Consider the following 18516-nt stretch of genomic DNA (forward strand, 5'->3'; position numbering starts at 1 on the left):
ACATGGCCTGGCCTGGTGCGTCCCTGACCCTCTGCTCCAGCACCCTCTGGCTCTGGCGCTTCCTGACACTAGTGTATCTGCACCCCCAGCTGTGACAATGGCATGTGCTTTGGCCCTGGAAATTCAGGCAGAAGAGAGCCCAGAGGCTGGAACTGGGGTTGGGAAAGAGCAGAGGAAGAAGGTGGTTGGGTGTTGCTGACGAGGCCCTGTCTGGAGACCGGGGGTGCCCTGGGCCTGGAAGCTATGGGCCCAGGCTGCAGCCAAACTGTGGAGCTGGCCCAGAGAAAGCCCAGAGGTGCCAGTCCTGGGAATGGCTCCCCAGCAGCTAGCTCCAGGTGGCCTGGAGGCAGACGAAGCCGGCCGCAACGAGCGTGGGGAAGACTGGAGCTTCTGGCCAGAAGGGGGCAGCAGAACCCCATCAGGGAACGCCAGGCTTCTGGGTCTTCCCTCAGCAACAGCAGCTTCCTACCAAGGTGGCTGAGCTGAGAGCAAGGAGCTCCTGGAGGGCTGGATAGGAAGAAAGGGGAGATCCTTGCAGAGGGGGAGAGCTGGGGCCTGGGAAGCAGGAAACGCGAGTAGCTGCCCCTGTGACCCTAAACAGCAAGTTTTTTCTCTCCCCAAGCTGCCTCTTTTCTCTGTAATAACAAACCTGACTGAACCCTGAGCTCCCCACCCCCGACAGCGGGCAGACTGCTGCTTCAGGAAGCAGGGCTCCAGGGAGAGGGCTCACCTCTTCCCAGAGCTGCCTGGCACGTGAGTGTGTTAACCCCAGAAGGTTAAGAATTCAATGGGGGGCAGGGGGGCGGCGGGGATGGGATTTCAGGGTGGCAGGCCTGTTCCAAAGAGGGCTGGAGGGGGCCCACACCCAAGGCTGGACAAACAGGCTCTCTACCCTTCCCCTCTCCCTCCGAGCTTTCATTATTATCCAGGGGCAAGGAAAACAGGCCCTCCCTACTCCCGGAGCCCACTCTGGTGTCTCAGTGCACGTGGTGTCAGCACACAAGTGGGACACACTGGGGAGAGTGTGCGCACCTGCACTCAAGAGGAGCCAATGAGGTGCCGACAGCCCCCCCCCCCGCACCGGGGAGGCTGGGGGGGGCGGTGACCCAGATCCCCAGGGAGCCCTGCTCCCCAGTGTTTTAGCGCTGTGTATGAGGAGGTTTGGCTGGGCCTTTAACCACCTGCTGGGGAAGCCAAGCTGAGCAGAAAAACGGCCAACAGGAAGGAGCACAGGAAACACCTGTGTGTGGAAGCAGGTGGCTCATTCCAGAAGAGTCGGGGCTGAGGTGGGGGTGGGGGCGGGTAGACACCCTCAGCGCACCGGCACAGTGCTGTGTTCCCTCTGTAACTACGAAGGGTGGCATGGAGGGGATGGGGGACGATGTGCAGCTCAGCTTTTTGGGTGGTCGGCTAGAGTGGCAGGGGATGGAGAAAGCAAACAAGTCATGGAGACCAAACCAGCACCCAAAGTTGGCTACAGCTTGGGCCTGCCCCAAGGGCCCCTGCAGGAAGGTTGCAGTCCCAGAACCACCCCAAGGAGCCCCTCAGGCCTGCGGCCCCACAAGAGGCCCACTGGTAGGGCAGGACTGTCGACTTGGATTTGAAGCGTGCATGGCCTGTGTGGTGGGGAAAGAGGAAGTGAACACTGGCTGACCAGGTCCTGGGAAAGTGCAGACAGGGGTGACGGGGCCATCACGAGCTCACGGCTCAATCCACAGGAGAGGACAGGGCCTGGGCAAGATGTAGAGGATGGAAAAAATATCCCAGCCAGAGGTCAAATGGGGCTGTCACCAAAAATCTGAATGGCCTGCTTTCCAGTGCTGAGAAAGGATAGGGCCCCTCTCTGTCCTCTACAAGGAGAGTCCTAAGACCAGAGCCTAGTATTCAGCTCTAGCTGAGGGTGGGTGTGAGGGTCAGGAGCCAGAAAGAAGACACCATGAGCAAAGCCAGGTACCGGTGAAGGACTGTCAATGCCAAGGCAAGAAGAGTGTCCGGCCTTTGCCTCATCAAGCCTACTTAGCTCAGGGTTATGCGGATCGAGCCCAGAACAAGCCACTCAGACCCCCTCCCTCAATGCCTTGAGGTCAGGCTGAATGGCCTCCTACACTTAGGCCCACGTCTGTGAGGTAGTGGAGGGCAGGGAGAACCCATCCTCCCTCTTGTATCCTCCCCTCTCCCAACACACACACAGCCTCACAAGTGCTTCCCACAGGGCACTCCCCCTACCTCCTACGCTGCAGCCACTGAATAAGTAGCTGAATTGCTACGGCTAGCATGTACGTTTCTAGCTATATCCTCTGAATCTCCTTGCGGCCTTATCTGCCACCACCTCAAGGTTCAGGGAGGCACTCATTCCTGCTGCCCCAGGTGATGGGAGTGGGGGGCTGGTGACACCATCAGGAGTCAAAGGCACCAGGGCAGGGAAAGCCTATGCCCAGGTGTCCTGTGGAGCCTGTGCCAGGCTCTGTGAGGAAGAGGAAGTGTGACACATGGAGGAGCACCCCGTCAATCAAGGCCATCAAGACCACAGCCACGCCTTAGCCATCATCGTTGGGGCTCTCCCTGGACCATAACATAAGTCTGCATTGCAAAAAAGGGACCAGGCTGTGGTAGTCCAGGACACAGTTTATTGTATTGGTGGTCACGGGGGCCTCCCGTTTCTCCTCCCCTTTCCTCTTCCAATCTTACCTTTTCTCCTGTCTCCCACTCTTCTTCCTCGTGTTTTCAAAGCTGTAGAGAACCAAAAAAAAAAAAAAAGAAGAAAGGAAAAAAAGGCATGTTTGGGAAGGCAAAGAAGCAGATGGGTTGGCACGTGGGAAAAGGACTGCTTCTTTGTCTCACCCACAGAGTGGGGGTGCCTTCCTTGTGTGTTTCTGTGCATGGTGCGTGGGTACAATTTGCTGAACCCTAGGCATATGACATGCTCCCTCCCCCTCCCCCTGCCCCCACCCCCAGACAGCCCTGGAGTGTCCTATTCAGGCCATCTGCCCATCGTGGCTCAGCTGCCGGACCCCGATCTTCTGGGCCTGGGTAATACGGAAGAGTGAGCTTGGTAAGGACTCCAGCTATGGAAAAACAGTCTATCATTTAGAAAATAAGACGGTCATTGGCCTGCAAGAGAGGGGCCTCTTTTCAGAAGGTTGCAACGTGGTGGTGGCCACATTTGAGTTTGATGTCAACAGTAAAGTCTCGCTTGTCTCTGAATACACTCAGGCCATATGGACTCCCAGTGAATGCTGACTTAGGGGTGCCTGGGTGGCTCAGCCAGTTAAGCGTCTGCTTTCAGCTCAGGTCATGATCCCAGGGGCCTGGGATCAAGCTTTGGGCTCCCTGCTCAGTGAGGAGTCTGCTTCTCCCTCTGTCCTTCCCCCTGGTCATGCTCCCTTTCCCTCTCTTTCTCTCTCAAATAAATAAATAGAATCTTTTTTAAAAAATGCTGACTTAGAGCCACCGAATAAGTAGCTGAATTGCTATGGCTAACATGTACGTTTCTAGCTATATCCTCTGAATCTCCTTACAGCCTTCTCTGCCACCTCCTCCTCAAGCATCCTCTTACAAACATCACTCCACAGGATTCCGTTCCAGGCCCTTTCCTGTTCTCTCTTGAAACACATTCATCTGTTTCTCTGGCTCCATCTATATGTATGCCAATGATTCACATGGCTCTCTCCCCACTCCCATGTCCAACTGCTGACTGGACACCTCCTTTTGAATAGCCAAGGTGTTTCAAATTCAGCATGCTCGAAATCAAACTCAGTATCTCAAAACCTATTTCTCCTCCAGGTCTCTTGAGGTTACCAACTACCCAGCCACACAATCTGTCCTCTCATCCCAGCCACCAGAATCCTCTCAATTATCGCCCTAAATATTTCTAAATTCTGTCCACTCTTTATTATCCCCATGGGCACCACTCAGATACGGTACATGTTGACCTCTCGCTGAGAGACTAAAACTGCCCCCTCAAAGGCTTCCTGCCTCTGGTCTTATCCTTCTTCCATCCATTCTCCATGGTTCATCAGAGTGATTTCTAAAACCCACCACACAGGCTTTCTTTTCTCCTAGGGAAGAGTCCAGGCCCCTCAACCTGGACACAAAGCCAGCCTCAGTTATGCCACCTAACTTCTTGCTCTGCACTGTAGCCTTCTTGCGGGGCTTGCTTGCCCCTCGTGGTACACTCTTCCCACCTCATCTTGCCTTGTTAATGCCTGTTCACATGAACAGGCTTCAACCTAGACATCACAGATTTCTTCAGGAGCTTGCTCTTCCACTATGCTCCTGTCATGGGAGCCTGCACTTCCCCTAGTCTAGTACTAATCACACCCCATTGCATTTATTTATTTTATATCCATATATATATATATTACCGTGTTTAATGCAGAAAAAGCCTGGACACTCAAAATACCCCCATGTACCCTACAAAGCACAGTGTTTTAGAATGCACTTTTACACTGGGATCCCAATTAAGGAATAAAATGGAAGCCTGAGCACGGGACAATATAGGGAAGGAGAGCTGAGGCTGGACTGGTTGAGGAGGCAAGCAAGTTAAATCCACAGGGGCCAGAGGGAGCCGTTAGAAATGAGGCTGAAGAGGGGCACCTGTTGGCTCAGTCAGTGGAGCGTGCAACTTTTGATCTCGGGGTTGTGAGTTCAAGCCCCACATTGGGTGTGGAGATTACTTAAAAATAAAGTCTTAAAAAATGAGGCTGAAGAGTTGGGCAGGGGCTTGTCATAGGGCCTTGTGGAGTGGCTGTGGGCTTTGGAATTTACCCCCAGGGCACTGGAGACCCATCTGTGGGCTTGAAGCAGGGGAATTTTGTGAGCACATCTGGTCTTTGGAAAGGTCATTCTAGCAGTTGTGTGGAGAGAGGAAGCAGGAAGCAGTGAGGCATCTGAAGGCATAGTTAGGAGACTGATAGTCTGGGCCAGATGGAGGCAGCGGGGATGGAGAGGCTAGTGAAGAGATGTTCCAAAAGCAAAATGGAAAAATGGTTTGGTGATGATAGGATGTGGGAGGTGAGTGAAGCCCAAGTTTCTGGCCTGGTGAAGGCTGGATGGTGATATCATTCACTAAAAAGGGACAGCCCTTATAACAGAAGAAGGTTGGGAGGTAACAAGGCCGGTAAGGTGACCTGGGAGCCTTCCAGGAGGAAGTAACCAGAAAGAAGCTGGAAATGTAGATCCAGGGCAGGAAGATAAGGGCGTAGGCTAGAGGCAGAAGCTTGAGAGTCATCCTTGCTTTACTGTTAAGTCTTACATGACTACTGCGATGTTCAGTGACCAATCTGTTTCCCCCACACCTGTAGTCATACCTTATACTTGCCTCTCCGTCCTTGACTTTTAGCTACTAATGCTCGTGAAGTTTAGTCTGGCCTCTATAGGCTAAGACAAAATGTAAAGCACTTGAGGGCTAGGGACAGCATCTCTCTCCAGTATTACCCAGCATGGGCATTGATCTGTTATCTCAAGAAGTTGCTCAGAACATACTTCTAGATTAAAAATTCATCAGTCCAAATACTTCTGCTATCTGCCTTCCAAATGCCTGACATTTTCAAAATTAAAGCCCTTCCTTTGAGTTAAGGCAATAGTGTCCAACTTTTTTAGGGGCAGAAACCATTTCCTCTAAACTAATCCCGTAACATTTAGGGATGTGGGAGAGCATGAGGGGAGCAGAGATGCAGAGCCTTCCTGATAGACCTCCTTTCCCCTACCTCTTGCCCTTCCAAGGCAAACTGTGAGCTAATAAGCATCATCTCTAGAGGATCCCTATAAAAATGGAAATGTTTCTGACAGTGAGGACTTCTGAGCAGCCATTGAAAGAACTGGAAGAGAGGGGCTGGGGCTGGAAGATCTGAGCACTCATTTCTGGTTTTCCCAACAAGTTACTGGACGACTCTGAGCAAGTCACATCATTTCTTGAGTTTAGGACAAAACTGTGTCTGGCTCTTCAAACGGAGCTGTGAACATCAACTGAAAGGGCAGACGTGAAGATGTTTTGCAAAATGAAAGACGTACAGATGAGATGGATTTTTTTTTTTTTTGAAGATTTTATTTATTTATTTATTTGACAGAGAGAGACAAAGCGAGAGAAGGAACACAAGCAGGGGGGAGTGGGAGAGGGAGAAGCAGGCTTCCCGCTGAGCAGGGAGCCCGATGCACGGGGCTCGATCGCAGGACTCTGGGATCATGACCTGAGCCGAAGGCAGACACTTAACGACTGAGCCACCCAGGCACCCCGATGAGATGGATTATTAAAAGGTGATCAGTGCATGCCTCAAAAATGCAGGTTAGAGCACAGAAAACAAAAGAGCACATCCCCCAGTGTGGGATGTAGGTCTAGGTAAAGTCCTTTAGACTCTAGAAAGCAGTAATTTGAGCTAAGAGGTAAAAAATAAACATGGCTTTTTACAGGGGTCTAAAGAAAGTAGACATCAGTAAAGAAAAAAATCCTTGTGGTCTGGGTAGGAGAGGATATGAAAGGGCAGGTCTTTAAAATGTTAGGAGAAAGTGGTTGCCCTTGACACTGTGAAAACTTTCCAAATGTCTTGTAAGGCTTAGTGTCAAAAAAAAGGTTTAGTGTCCCTAGTTCAATGGTGTAGAATGACTTGCTGTCTCCCAACATTCTTGTGCCCTTTTATGCTCTTGATTATGGCTCCTTTTCACCTTACATGACTTTGCCTTGCTTGTTAATGCCTTCTGATCCTTTACCACCCAGTTGAAATGAGATACTCCTAGAGAATGATTTACTCCTTTATCTGTGAATCCACTTCTTCCCATTATAACCATTTTCACAATAATTGTTTTTTGTTTTGTTTTGTTCTGTTTTTTTTTTTTTTTTTTTTTTTTTTTTAACCAGTCTGACCAGTTAAACTTTGAGTTCAAGGACAGGAAACACATTTTGGGTCACTTTTATATCCCCAGTGCCTAGAACAGCAGGTACTCAATAAATGTTTGCTAAATTGGATTCTATCTCACATAATAGATACAGACACAACAGGGGTATTCAGGTGTAACTTTAGGTCTTACCCCCAAAGTGGGCAAGAAGATTCCTGCCCATTTTTACTTAGAAAATCAACACCTCTCCTCCATTGTTGATTTTCTTGCTTAAAGAGTTAAAAACAAAAACAAAAACAAAACAAAACATAAGGGATCGTAATAATAGCAGACTTTACATGGGGCAACAGGGGGAACCAAGGAAGATCTTGGAAATAGAATTGTTTTCTGAGAATTACAGCACAAAGTACACCATTCCCAGAAAGAATGGCTCCTAGGCCAAGGAAAGCCCAGTCAGTAACTGATTCTGTTAATGAATCTAGAAAGACAGTGTCCACTAGAAGGATGATTTGGGAGTGAAGGTAGGTAACAAGAAGCATAACAGTAAAATAATAATAGTTTACATTTTTTGTACAATTACTGGTGTCTAGAATTATGCCAAGAGCTTTACTTGCATTTTCTTGTTTAATCCTGTGTGAAGTACAATTATCATCCTATCTCATAGAGAAGAAATCTGCAGTTGTTATAATTCACCCAAGATCACACAACTAATAAAGAGCCAAGATAAGATTAAAATCCTGGACAATCTGACTCTAGCATCTAGAGAGGGCAATATTAAACATTTAAGTTATATAATTTACATCTCTTAATCTAATCAACTGCTCACCAAGCTTTCTAGTAATTTGGCTTCCCAGGAGGCTCTCCTGTAGGGAAAGAACATGCCTTTTGCCAGCACAAGGACACTGGTCCACTTGCCAGTTAGTAAAGCAGCCCTCTGCTTATCCATCAAGCTCCTGTGAACCTGACAAGTCCCTGAGGAAAAAATACACTCTTACGATACAGACTACATTTCTCGTCCTGCCCGTGAGGCTGAGGACCAGATCCTGGAACGTGGTGACTTCACATTGCCATGTGGTAAGCTGACAGCCCCAGCTGATAATGCCCTGGACTCCTGTGGACTACAAACCTTAGAGTTCATGAGAAGAATTCTTCCTTAAATCACAGAGTGGTTTTAAATCACCACAGTTCTCATTGGTGAGGTAGTCTGGAGTAGTACTGCAGGGAACAAATCTGTCCTTATTTTTATCTTCCCAGTGGTTTCACATGCTCTCATCATATTACTTTTTGCTCTCAGCTTGTTTCTGTCCAGCCTGAAGCATCCTATCCTTTTGGTTTGGCTCTCCATTTCTTGGTCTTTGGAGTCAATTCCATGAAACAGGACATATCCCTGTTTCCTACAGGGAGAAGAAAACATTTCCTTTTGTTCCTTTCTAGTGATCCTCAGCATTTTCTCAGCCCTGGGTCAGAATAGCACCTGGGATCTTTGTCTTCAGAAAGCAGGCTCCAAGGCCACTTGGACCCCACTCTTGGCTTCTAACTGATGCTTCAAGAGGTCATACAATTGATAGTTTGTTTTTTTTTTTAAAGATTTATTTATTAGAGAGAGAGTGCGAGCAGGCATGGGGGGAGGGGCAGAGAATCTTCAAGCTGACTTCCCACTGAGCGCTGAGCATAGAACCCCGTGCAGGCTCGATCTTGGGATTCATGAGATTACCACCTGAGCGGAAACCAGAGTCAGACGCACAACTGACTGAGGCACCCAGGAACCCCTAAAGATTTTACTTGCAAGTAATCTCTACACCCAGTGTGGGGCTCCAGCTTACAACCCTGAGATCAAGAGTCACACGCTCTACTAACTGAGCCAACGAGGCGCCCTTGATATAGTTGTTATAAATATAGTTGTCTCAGGCTGCTATAACAAAATACCCCTGGCTGGGTGGCTTATAAACAACAAATTTATTGCTCACAGTTCTGGAGGCTGGGTAGTCCAAGATCAAGGTACCAACATGATTGCATTCTGATGAAGGCCCTCTTCTTGGTTCATAGCCATTGCCTTCTGGTTGTGTCCTTAACATGGTGGAAGGGACTAGGGATCTCTATTAAGCCTCTTTTACAAGGCATTTATTCTATTTATGAGGGTTCCACCCTCATGACTTAGGTACCTCCTAAAGGCGCCACCTACTAATACATTGAGCATTAGGATTTCAAATATGAATTTTGAGAGGCACACAAATATTCAGGCCATAGCAGCTGTAAATATCATTGTAAATATAGTTGAAGTTTTTTCCATCTAAATACATTGACTTATATTTGCCCATATTAAAGCTTTAGAAGACATTCTTATAGCTTACTCTTAAAGATAAGGAAGATGGTTTGAGGTAAAGTCTTACAGAAAGTTTATTAATCAGATTATTAAAGGTGCCAGAAAGAAAAAGAAGCTAAGAATTTAAGCGCAAGTCAGCCTTGTTGTTCCCAGTACATAGTTTCTAGGTATACCAGGAGGTGTTTGGGGTGGAGGGCTGAAGAAAATGCAAGATGTAAATATTCCAGAGGTATCTGGTAATTTCCACTAAGTTTGCCTTTATTTTTGAGTCCTCGGGTATACATAAGAGACAAATGGAATCATTTGGTTTCTAGAAAAAGGGGTCACATGTAAATTTTTCAAATATTCACACATTTCTAGAATATTAAGTAAGTGATTAATAAGGCAAGTACCTGAGATTAGGAACCAGAAAACTTGGGCCCTGGTGTTGAGAAACCAAATTATCTCTTTCCTGCATGTCTGTACCCAAGCAGCTGAATATTGCTGGAAAAAAACACATACTAGGCCAACTGGTTTAACTTTAAATTCATGATCACAAACTTCAAATGGGTACCCAATGCTGCCAAGGCAGTCCTACTAGGAAAGTTGTACACTTGCTCCCCCTACCCTCACCAGCATTTGCATCGATCTTCACCTTTATTACCCATTATCACAATGGAAGCATCCTGTTCCTATCCAAGGTTAGTCCTCCTAGTTTCCTTATATCCTCTCATGGATTTCACTCCTATATAGGTCAAGCAAGCCTTCTCTCTCCTGTATCACTCCCAATGGCACATAAACATGCTCCAGAACCCTACCATTTTTTAAAACATCTCCTCCCTTGAGTCCGTATCTTTCCAGTTATCCCTAAATTTCTTTGCTCCCTTCACAGCAAAGCTTCTCATGTTGCCTACGTGTGCTGTCTCTATTTCCTTACTTTTCCATTCATTCTCAACCCATTCTAGTAAGGTCCAAGTCTCGATTTACCAACATGAATCAAGCCAAATTCGCCAATGATGTTCTCCATTGAATTCCAAGGTGACCAATCCAAAAGCCATGTCTCTGGCCCAAGTTGACCTCTCAGCAGCATTAGACACAGTTGACCACTCCCCCCCTACGGAAACCTTCTCTGCCCACGGACTCCAAATTCAACACGCTTGTGGATTTTTTTCTGTCTTCCTGGCTGCCCCCTTTTAGTTTCCTTCTCCATTATCCTATTTCTAAATGCTGGAGTGTCTAGGATCTGGCCTTGGAATTCCTCTTCACTCTTTCCTCCAAGTGATAGCCCACACACATATATATGGTTTAATCAGCTCATACAGTTTAAAAACGCCTGAGTTGCTAACACCTAAATACCTGAAGATTTTACATTACAAAAATCTAGATTTCTGATTCCCTTTTTCAACAAAACCCCGAGAAAATGTCAATATTGGACTGGCATCCTCATAATAGAACAATCAGCTGAATGGAGCAAAAACTGTCTCCTTGATGCTGGGTCCGTTTGTTGTCCGTGACATCTAAGGTATGGGAGTTCACAATACAGTCCTGAGTCAGATTCCCCTAAGTACCAAAGGCTCTCCTCTCTGGGTCACCAGAACATCTTCCAGTCTGTGGTCGGTGAACTTCACCGCTGGTTGGGTAGAATCCGCAGGTGCTTCCTGGGGAGGGGGAGGGACGACCGCACTGTAAGGCTGAAGGGCTGAAGGGCGCCGCCCACAGAGAACTTAACTCTCGAGCAGAGACAAGAAATGTACGTTTTAAAATACAGCATTAAATCACGCCAAATAAGAAAGTCCTTTTGGCAAAAGACCGGTATGGTCGTGTAAAAGCATCAAATCTGGTCTTCCGTCGGCCTTTCTTGGCTGAAGTGGCCTGGTGACACCAAGGGGAAGCCCATGCCTTCTCTTGCACCCGGTTTTAGGAGGCGGAGAGATCCCTCAAAAGCCACTGGGCAAGGACAGCCCTTCTCGCTCTCTGTCGCGGGCGCTGTACAGTTCTGAGGAGCTGGGAGTGTATGGGGACCAGCCCGGCCTTAACACCGTGGCTGGCAGCGGTGGGGAGCTGGGAGGGAGGGTCCGGCCCGGCTAGGGCGGAGACTTGGGCGGGGACCGGCCCAAGAACCGCCTCTGCTCCACCAACTAGCCCGGCGCGCGCTTCCTCCAAACACCCTCCCTCCCACCCCCAACCCCCCCTTTACGGGTTCAGGGCGGGAGACTGCGGCTAGAGAACCAGGTCAAACAAGCTTGGGATCCTGTACAGCCTAGAGGCGGCGGCCTCCGCCCAGGAAGCCCCACCCAGCGGGAGCCCGGACGTCGCGGCGCCCGCAGAGCCCACGCGCGACCGGGCGAGGGCGCGGGAGGGCGCGTGCGGCGTGACGCGACTCGCGGCGCGTCCCGTGACGCCATCGCGCCCGTTTTTGAAAGTTGGCGCCCGGGGCCGCCTCCCATGCTGCCCTGCGCCAACCCCTCCCCTCACCTTTCCTCCCCCGCCCTCCACTCGTCGCCCGGCCGGCCCCCCCACCCGTCCCTTCCCTTATCAGCACCCGCGGCCCCGGCAGCGCCGACGCAGGCGCACTGCACCGCGCCGCCGCCATTTTGTGCCCGAGCCTGTGGAGCGATTAAACCGTGCGCGGAGCTGCTTCTTTGGCGGCAGCGGCGGTGGCGGTAGCCGGTGCGGGTGCGCGGAGCTGGCCGGGGACGCCGGGTGGCCGGAGCGGTGGAGCGGCGGCGGAGCGGGCGCTGCAGGGGGTGTGGCGCGGAGGTAAGGGGGCCCGGGGTGGAGGAGGTTTCGCGGGCCGCCTCTAGGTGTCACGATGGGGCCGCTCCGGTCGGCGCTGGCTGCAGCCCGGCGCCAGCGCCGCCGCCGGGGGGTGTTTGTCTCCCTCTACCGTCCCTGCTGCGGCGCGGCCGCCGCCATTGCCCGTCGCCGCCGCGGCCCGGCCGCCCCCCCCACACCCTCCCGCTAGGCCTCCCTCCTGGCGGCGCGCTAGGCCTCCGGCGGCGGCGGCGGCGGCAACAGAGGCCCGCGCGCCGGCGACTCCATTTTCCTTCCTTTGTCTCTGCCCTCGAGGCCGGCTCTTGGCCCGACTGATTGCCCGGCCGCGGCCCGCCCTCTGCCCTCCACCCCTCCCGCGGCGGGTGGCCGCAGCCGAAAGGCGATCTCTGTGTCCCGGCTCCCGCGCCCGCCTTGCTGTAGGGTCTGGACCCACTGCTGCCGCGCGCGCAGCCCGGTTTCCGTGTAGTATGGGTGTCGGGCCCTGGCCGACGCCTCTCGGGCTGCCCCTCCTCCAGCTTGCCCGGTCCCCGGAACCTACCCGGCCGCTCTGCGAGCATACCCCTGCCGGTCGGCTGCTCGGCGGTCGCTCCCAGTCCGCGCGCCGCCGCCGCTGGTCTCCGTCTCCGCCGAGTGGCGCAGGCGGCGCTGCTGCGGCTGCGAGCAGAGGGACCCCAGAGCTGCCGAGAGCTCCCTCTGCAAGGCTGGCTGAGCTGCTCGCGCCTCGACGCTGCCTGAGCGGGCGGGGGGACGCGCGCTCGCCGCCCCCGCCGGGCCCGGCTGCGCCCCCAAACTCGCGGCGGGGCTCCTCGCTGGACCTGACCGGTGCGGTCCCCCACGATGGGCGGAAGAGACTCGAGTTCCGCACCAAGTAGTTTTTCTACAGCCAGGGTCGGACTCCCCTTGTAGTGATAGCCTGACTTTGTGCGCTAAGAGATCTCAAAGGGATCAAAACTTAATTTCGTTCTGATCTCAAGTGACGTGACAAATTCCTGAATTCGGGATTATGGGCTGGCTAAGTTGGTTTAGGCGACCCTTGAGTTTCCTTCCCGCTTTAAAATGTCCCGACGCTAACTTAGTACAGTATTTAGTACCTGATGCTTTAGGGCTAGACGAAGGCAGTTCTGCCCCGGGATTGTGCAACCCGATCTAAAGCGTCAGTAGGGCAGAATGAATTTATTCTTGACTCCACTGGTAATTTGCCCATACGCTGAAATACGAGGGTTGATGTTGTAATTGAATCCTGGGTCACTAGTTGCAGTTGGTTTATAAATATCTACGCCTAATGTAACTACTCTTTAGTAGCTGACTTCCTGTAGCCCAGAGTGCAGCATTAAGTAAACATTCGCATACGTAGTCTTCATGCTTTGAGTTTAAATCAACTAGGAAAGTTAAAAATCTACGTCCCCTATAGGCGGTAAAAGAAGTTAAACAGGGCATGTATATTAAATTTACTGTCCTTAATTGTCTTCTTGAATGATTAAAAAGCTTCCTGTTGGATTGCCATAGTTTTCTCTCTTATTTTCCTGAAATGTTCTAGTACTTTAATACAGTATCGTGCAGTAGTTGATGTGTCAGCTCCGGTTGCTTTGGAGAGAGGAAGGTTTTGATTAACTTTTTTTTTTTTTTTTTTTAAGAAAAGCTATGTTAAGCGTATGAGGAAATTAAAACAGCCTGGTGCTAAGCAAAGTTGTCGGGTCTGCTGTGTGTAATCTCAATCTGTAGGATTTCGCAGGAATCTGCCTCTATAGGAGTCTTTCAGCATCTCTTTTTTGAACCCTACAAAACGTTCCTTCTCCCCCTCCTCTCTGGTAAAAGTAAAATTGCACTAACAAATGCAGTAGTGTTGATGAAGTGTTAGATTTGGGAATAGAACTATGCTTAATTGTCTAATAAATTAGTCCATTTGTGTAATTTTTTGCATTTCTTGAGGTTTTTGGTTTTATTTTCCTTTTGACATTGTGGATGGCAGGTAGTCTGTTTTACTTATAAAAATAAGCTCTATTCGGGTTAAAGATTAAAATCCAGAAGATCTGTAATTGATCCAGGAGCAAAGCTTGTTTTCCCTGGTTAATGTTGTGCTCCACAGACCATGTTTTGTTTCTTCCTACAGTTCTGCCCTCTGCAGTCATCATCTTCTTAGTCTTTCATATCATTTATGCTGTTTTAATGGTATAGACTTTGTCTACAGAGTTGCTATTCTTTGAGATTTCCTGTATGCCAGGATTCATACTTTATTGGAAAATGAAATCTACAGAGAATAAATTGAGGATATAAGGTTACGCAAAGGAACTTATTACTTAAATCAGTAACATGAGAAAGATTACAACAGGAATGTTTGCCCACTTAAGAAAATACTGCTTATTCAAGAGGAATTGTAAAAGTCATCCTTAGGGGTCTATTCAACCAAAGTAAGAAAATTTAGAAGTTGTAAAAGTCATTCTTAGAATAAGATGCATTCCAATTCTAAGAGCTTTAGGATTTTGCTTTAAACAACACGCAAAATGAGGGAGATCTTTGGGAGTACAGAGGCCACCTGTGGCTGACTAGGACCTCAAGGAGGAGTCCTGTGGCAGAGCCTTGCACAGTGGTGCCTGCTGGCAAAAAGTCTCCTCTAGAGACTTTCTGTTTTGTTTTGTTTTGCTTTAGGGATGCTGCTGGCGTCAAATTCACTCCCCATCATCCATTTTATAGCCTCCATTTCATTTTTTAAGACCAGAAATTTAGTTGATCATCTATCTACCCTATTTACCTGTCTTGGTCCCAGATGACTTCAGGCTCTTTTGCTAGAAATCATGTCCCTCTTCAAACAACTAAAATTTGTCATAATTTAATACTTCGAGAAAGAGCATACAGCTTTGGAAAGAACAATAATGGCAAATAATGTGTAATCTTGAAGACCCTGGTTTGCAATTGGATGTGTGGATTTGGCATACCATATTTGTTTTTCTAAACATCCCTAAACTTTATCTAGTCACTATCTTCAAATCTTCTCTGGCAGTATCTTTGTGCATTTTCTTAGTGATTAGTATTTGAGTGCAAAGATGGAACAATGCGTATAGACTGCTAATATATACACCAAGAATAGTGATTTTTCCATACTTGATCTTCATTTTTATTCACCCTTAGAATGTTGAGGTACATAAAATCTCATCTCCTTTGAGGCATGCTAGTAACAATATATGGACTCCAATACAAAAGTGTTTCTTGGGGTGCCTGAGTGGCTCAGTCATTAAGCGTCTGCCTTCGGCTCAGGTCATGATCCCAGGGTCCTGGGATTGAGCCCCGCATTGGGCTCCCTGCTCAGCAGGGATTCTGCTTCTCCCTCTCCCACTCCCCCTGCTTGTGTTCCCTCTCTCGCTGTGTCTCTCTCTGTCAAATAAATAAAATCTTTAAAAAAACAAAACCAAAAAAAAAAACAACAAAAGTGTTTCTTGGACTAGATATACTAATCCTCAATTCAAGTTGTAAATTGCCTCTTAGCAGAGAAGACTTCTTTAGCTTCATCTAAGAAAATATTATATCAGCATGATTTATGGGCTTTAGTTAATTATGAGATGGATTCCCTCCTAGTTTTACCTGATATGCGAGATTTTTCGGAAACTTTTTTTTTTTTTTTAAAGATTTTATTTATTTATTTCACAGAGAGAGATAGTGAGAGCAGGAACACAAGCAGGGGGAGTGGGAGAGGGAGAAGCAGGCTTCCCGCGGAGCAGGGAGCCCGATGCTGGGCTCGATCTCAGGACCCTGGCTGGGATCATGACCTGAGCTGAAGGCAGACGCTTAACGACTGAGCCACCAAGCCGCCCCTGTTTGGAAACTCTTAACTCAATTTTAGCACTTTAATTTCACTTGTGAGTTTTCCTTTTTCTTCCTTCCTTCCTTCCTTTCCTTCCTAATAAGTTCCACTCTACTGTTGCCTGAAGCTTGAAGCTTGACAGTTAATTTATTTGTAATTTAAGGAGGAAAATGTCAGCTAACAAAGTATTTCATTGCTATGCTTCTAGGAATTTCAAGTCAGTGAAAGCTCTCTCCATAGTTATCTTATTAAACTGAAAAATACAGTCTTGTGGTGTAAACTACCTTAATCAGTAAAGCCACTACTTGCTGAATATAAGGAAATGATACTGTTAAAGGACTACTACTATATCTATAAGAATTAATTTTTTTGTCAGCTTGAATATACATACATGGGCCATTATTTGCTTGCAAGATCATAATGGTGTACTTTTTTTTTTAAGATTTGATTTTTTTTTTTTTTAAATACTCTCTATACCCAACTTGGGGCTCAAACCCAGAACCCTGAGATCAAGAGTCACATGCTCCACCAACTGAACCAGCCAGGCACCTCACTGGGGTACTGTTTTGATAATTACAGATCCTTTATATATTAAGCAAATGTCTAAAAAATAAGCGTGAGTGTTTTATTGGCTTGATAGAATTTATGGAATGCCTCATTTAGTAATGTCACCTGTTAACAAGTATATTGTCTTTTAACAATTTTATCAGCTTTCATCTTGCCCTCATTTTGCTTTTCATATTATATGTGCATTTGTGTATATTTGGTATTCATAAAACTATTGGTGTTTCTGTTTTAGAATGATCACAGATCTGGAGCCAAAGAACAAGATGCACTAGTGGACAGATTGCTAACCAGGGGCTTGAGAGTTCTGTTTTCCCTCCTCAAACTGACTTTGCAGTCACGGAGAGGTAAATGCTCTTTCCATTTCTTGGTCTTGAAAATGGGAGTAGTAAATCCTTTCTGGGGTTGGAGGATTTGCTATATTGTTCTTGGGTATAGGAGATGCAGGACAGTGGGTGATTGAGGGCATACCGGTTTTATAGTTAGAGTCCTTGGTTTGGAACTGTACTGCCATATGCTAGCTGGGTGACACTGAGCAAGTTACTTAACCTTTCTACTCCTACGGTCCCCATTTGTGAGAGAACAACACCAGTTAACAGAGGCTGTTCTCCAAGTTGATGAGAATGTGTGTAAAGCATTAAGTACCATTCTGAGTGTGTACGTAGAAAGACCCCAGGACATGGTTGTTTTTCTGCAGAAACCCTTGGAATATATTTTTTAACTATTGGCAAATGACCTCAAAAGTCCACGGCCTAGGGCAATTTGAAATTTTGATGGAATTCTGTTCTTGGGGAAACATCTTAGATAAAAGTTGTCTTAGTTAACTTGAGTTAGCCTAGCTGATGACCCATTTTTCCATCAGTTATAGTCATTACGAATAACTTTTAAAAACATTTTAAAGTGTCACTTAAAATTTACTGTAGCCTACAATGTCTGTTATAAAATATAATGGACATCATAGGGAACTTGAAACAGGGCTTATAAATGTTGAGATCTACTAGACTTTGGAATCTCATTAACAAAGTAGGTTTCTGGGTAGGAAAATTATCTCTTCTCAGGCTATCAGAAAGCACATCTTTCTTATCCCCTAGAAAATGTGAAAATGTTTTAAAAATGTGAAAATAGTTTAATTGCACTTTTGTAATGGCAAAAGAGAGGTGGGAATTAGAAATGCTGACATTAGATAAGCTTGTGTGAATGAATCATCTAAGTGATGACTACTAAGATTTTTCTTAAAAGCTGGGCCTGGAGCAAATAGAGAGGAGGAAGGGAACAGGAGTGAAAGCTCTACTATTCTTCACATCTCTGTTTTCCATGGGCAGCTTGGTACATTGATAGATGGGAAGGACAAGGTCTATGGGCTATTATTCTGTCACTGCAGAAATAATTTGTACCTTGCAGGTTTTTTTTAGGAGTGTTGACACAGAGTACATATTAATGAGTGCTGAAAAGAAAAACAATACTGATTTGAAAAGCTGTTGAGAAAACTAGCCATAAGAGTTTGGGGAATGGGATTATAGGAACATGTTGGTCACTTTTAAGTGTTATGGCTATTTAATTGTTTAGATCCCTGTTTCTCAAACTGGGATATGAATACCCTTAGGGTACAAAGTGGTATGATTCCGGGGTACTTGAAGTCACAAGATAAACATGACCCATCTTCTTGGAGCTTCAATTGTGCTCATTGAGGGGGCGGTGAGTTAAGTAATTTGACTGGTAAGTAATTTTTAAATTTTTACATTAAAACAAATACATATTTTAGCATCAGAATGGGAACTCTGTATGACTGTCTAAGATAACACAGGTTTTCAACAAAGTGGGTCATGAGTACCTGGGAATAAGAATTGCTTTTTGTATAGGTACTATAGTGGAAATACTTTTACTTTAGTATTCGAGAAGCAATACTTTTGAGCTATAGAACAGCTCTACCATCCAGCTTCTTTGTTCCCTGTAGTATCCTACTGTGGAATTAGATGTTAAATTGTATTAAATGGTGCTTGTTAGCTTGCATGCATGTTCTTGCACATGTTCAACATGCACAAGAGCTCTGCACAGATTGGTAGGCAGTTTCTAGATGGCTGGACCCAAGTCAGAAATATTAAGACCATTCCAATGACCTAAGAATTATAATTTTTAAATAAAGCAATGAGCAAAATCAGATCTAAAATTGTAAATTCTACAGAAGAGAATTTTGAAAGCAAATGTCACATTAACTCGAGTATAATTAACAGTTTATACTGATTTTGTT

The 18516-nt window shown here is 47.0% G+C and overlaps 2 protein-coding genes across 4 annotated transcripts in view; one reads left to right on the forward strand and one right to left on the reverse strand.

Annotated features, from left to right (window-relative positions):
* Window positions 1-50: 50 nt before the first annotated feature.
* Window positions 51-16782, reverse strand: LOC116644463. The gene is made up of 4 exons (XM_032424038.1): window positions 16740-16782; window positions 12447-12843; window positions 2689-2730; window positions 51-507 (listed from the first exon to the last, which is right to left on the reverse strand). The coding sequence occupies exons 1-4, from the start codon at window positions 16780-16782 to the stop codon at window positions 69-71; spliced, it is 921 nt and encodes a 306-aa protein (XP_032279929.1). The 3' UTR covers window positions 51-68.
* The window catches only part of CTCF (CCCTC-binding factor), a 47631-nt gene continuing 40804 nt past the window's right edge, over window positions 11690-18516 (forward strand). For 2 of the 3 annotated variants that reach the window (XM_032424107.1, XM_032424109.1), the window contains exons 1-3: window positions 11691-11893; window positions 16504-16615; window positions 17872-17984. The gene's annotated coding sequence lies outside the window, so the exon portion shown is untranslated. Of the gene's footprint in view, window positions 11894-16503; window positions 16616-17871; window positions 17985-18516 lie in introns of all 3 variants that reach the window. The other variant, XM_032424108.1, reaches the window with a different exon arrangement.

Source organism: Phoca vitulina, unplaced genomic scaffold (assembly GCF_004348235.1).
Source record: "Phoca vitulina isolate PV1807 unplaced genomic scaffold, GSC_HSeal_1.0 scaffold30, whole genome shotgun sequence".
Classification (NCBI taxonomy): domain Eukaryota; kingdom Metazoa; phylum Chordata; class Mammalia; order Carnivora; family Phocidae; genus Phoca; species Phoca vitulina.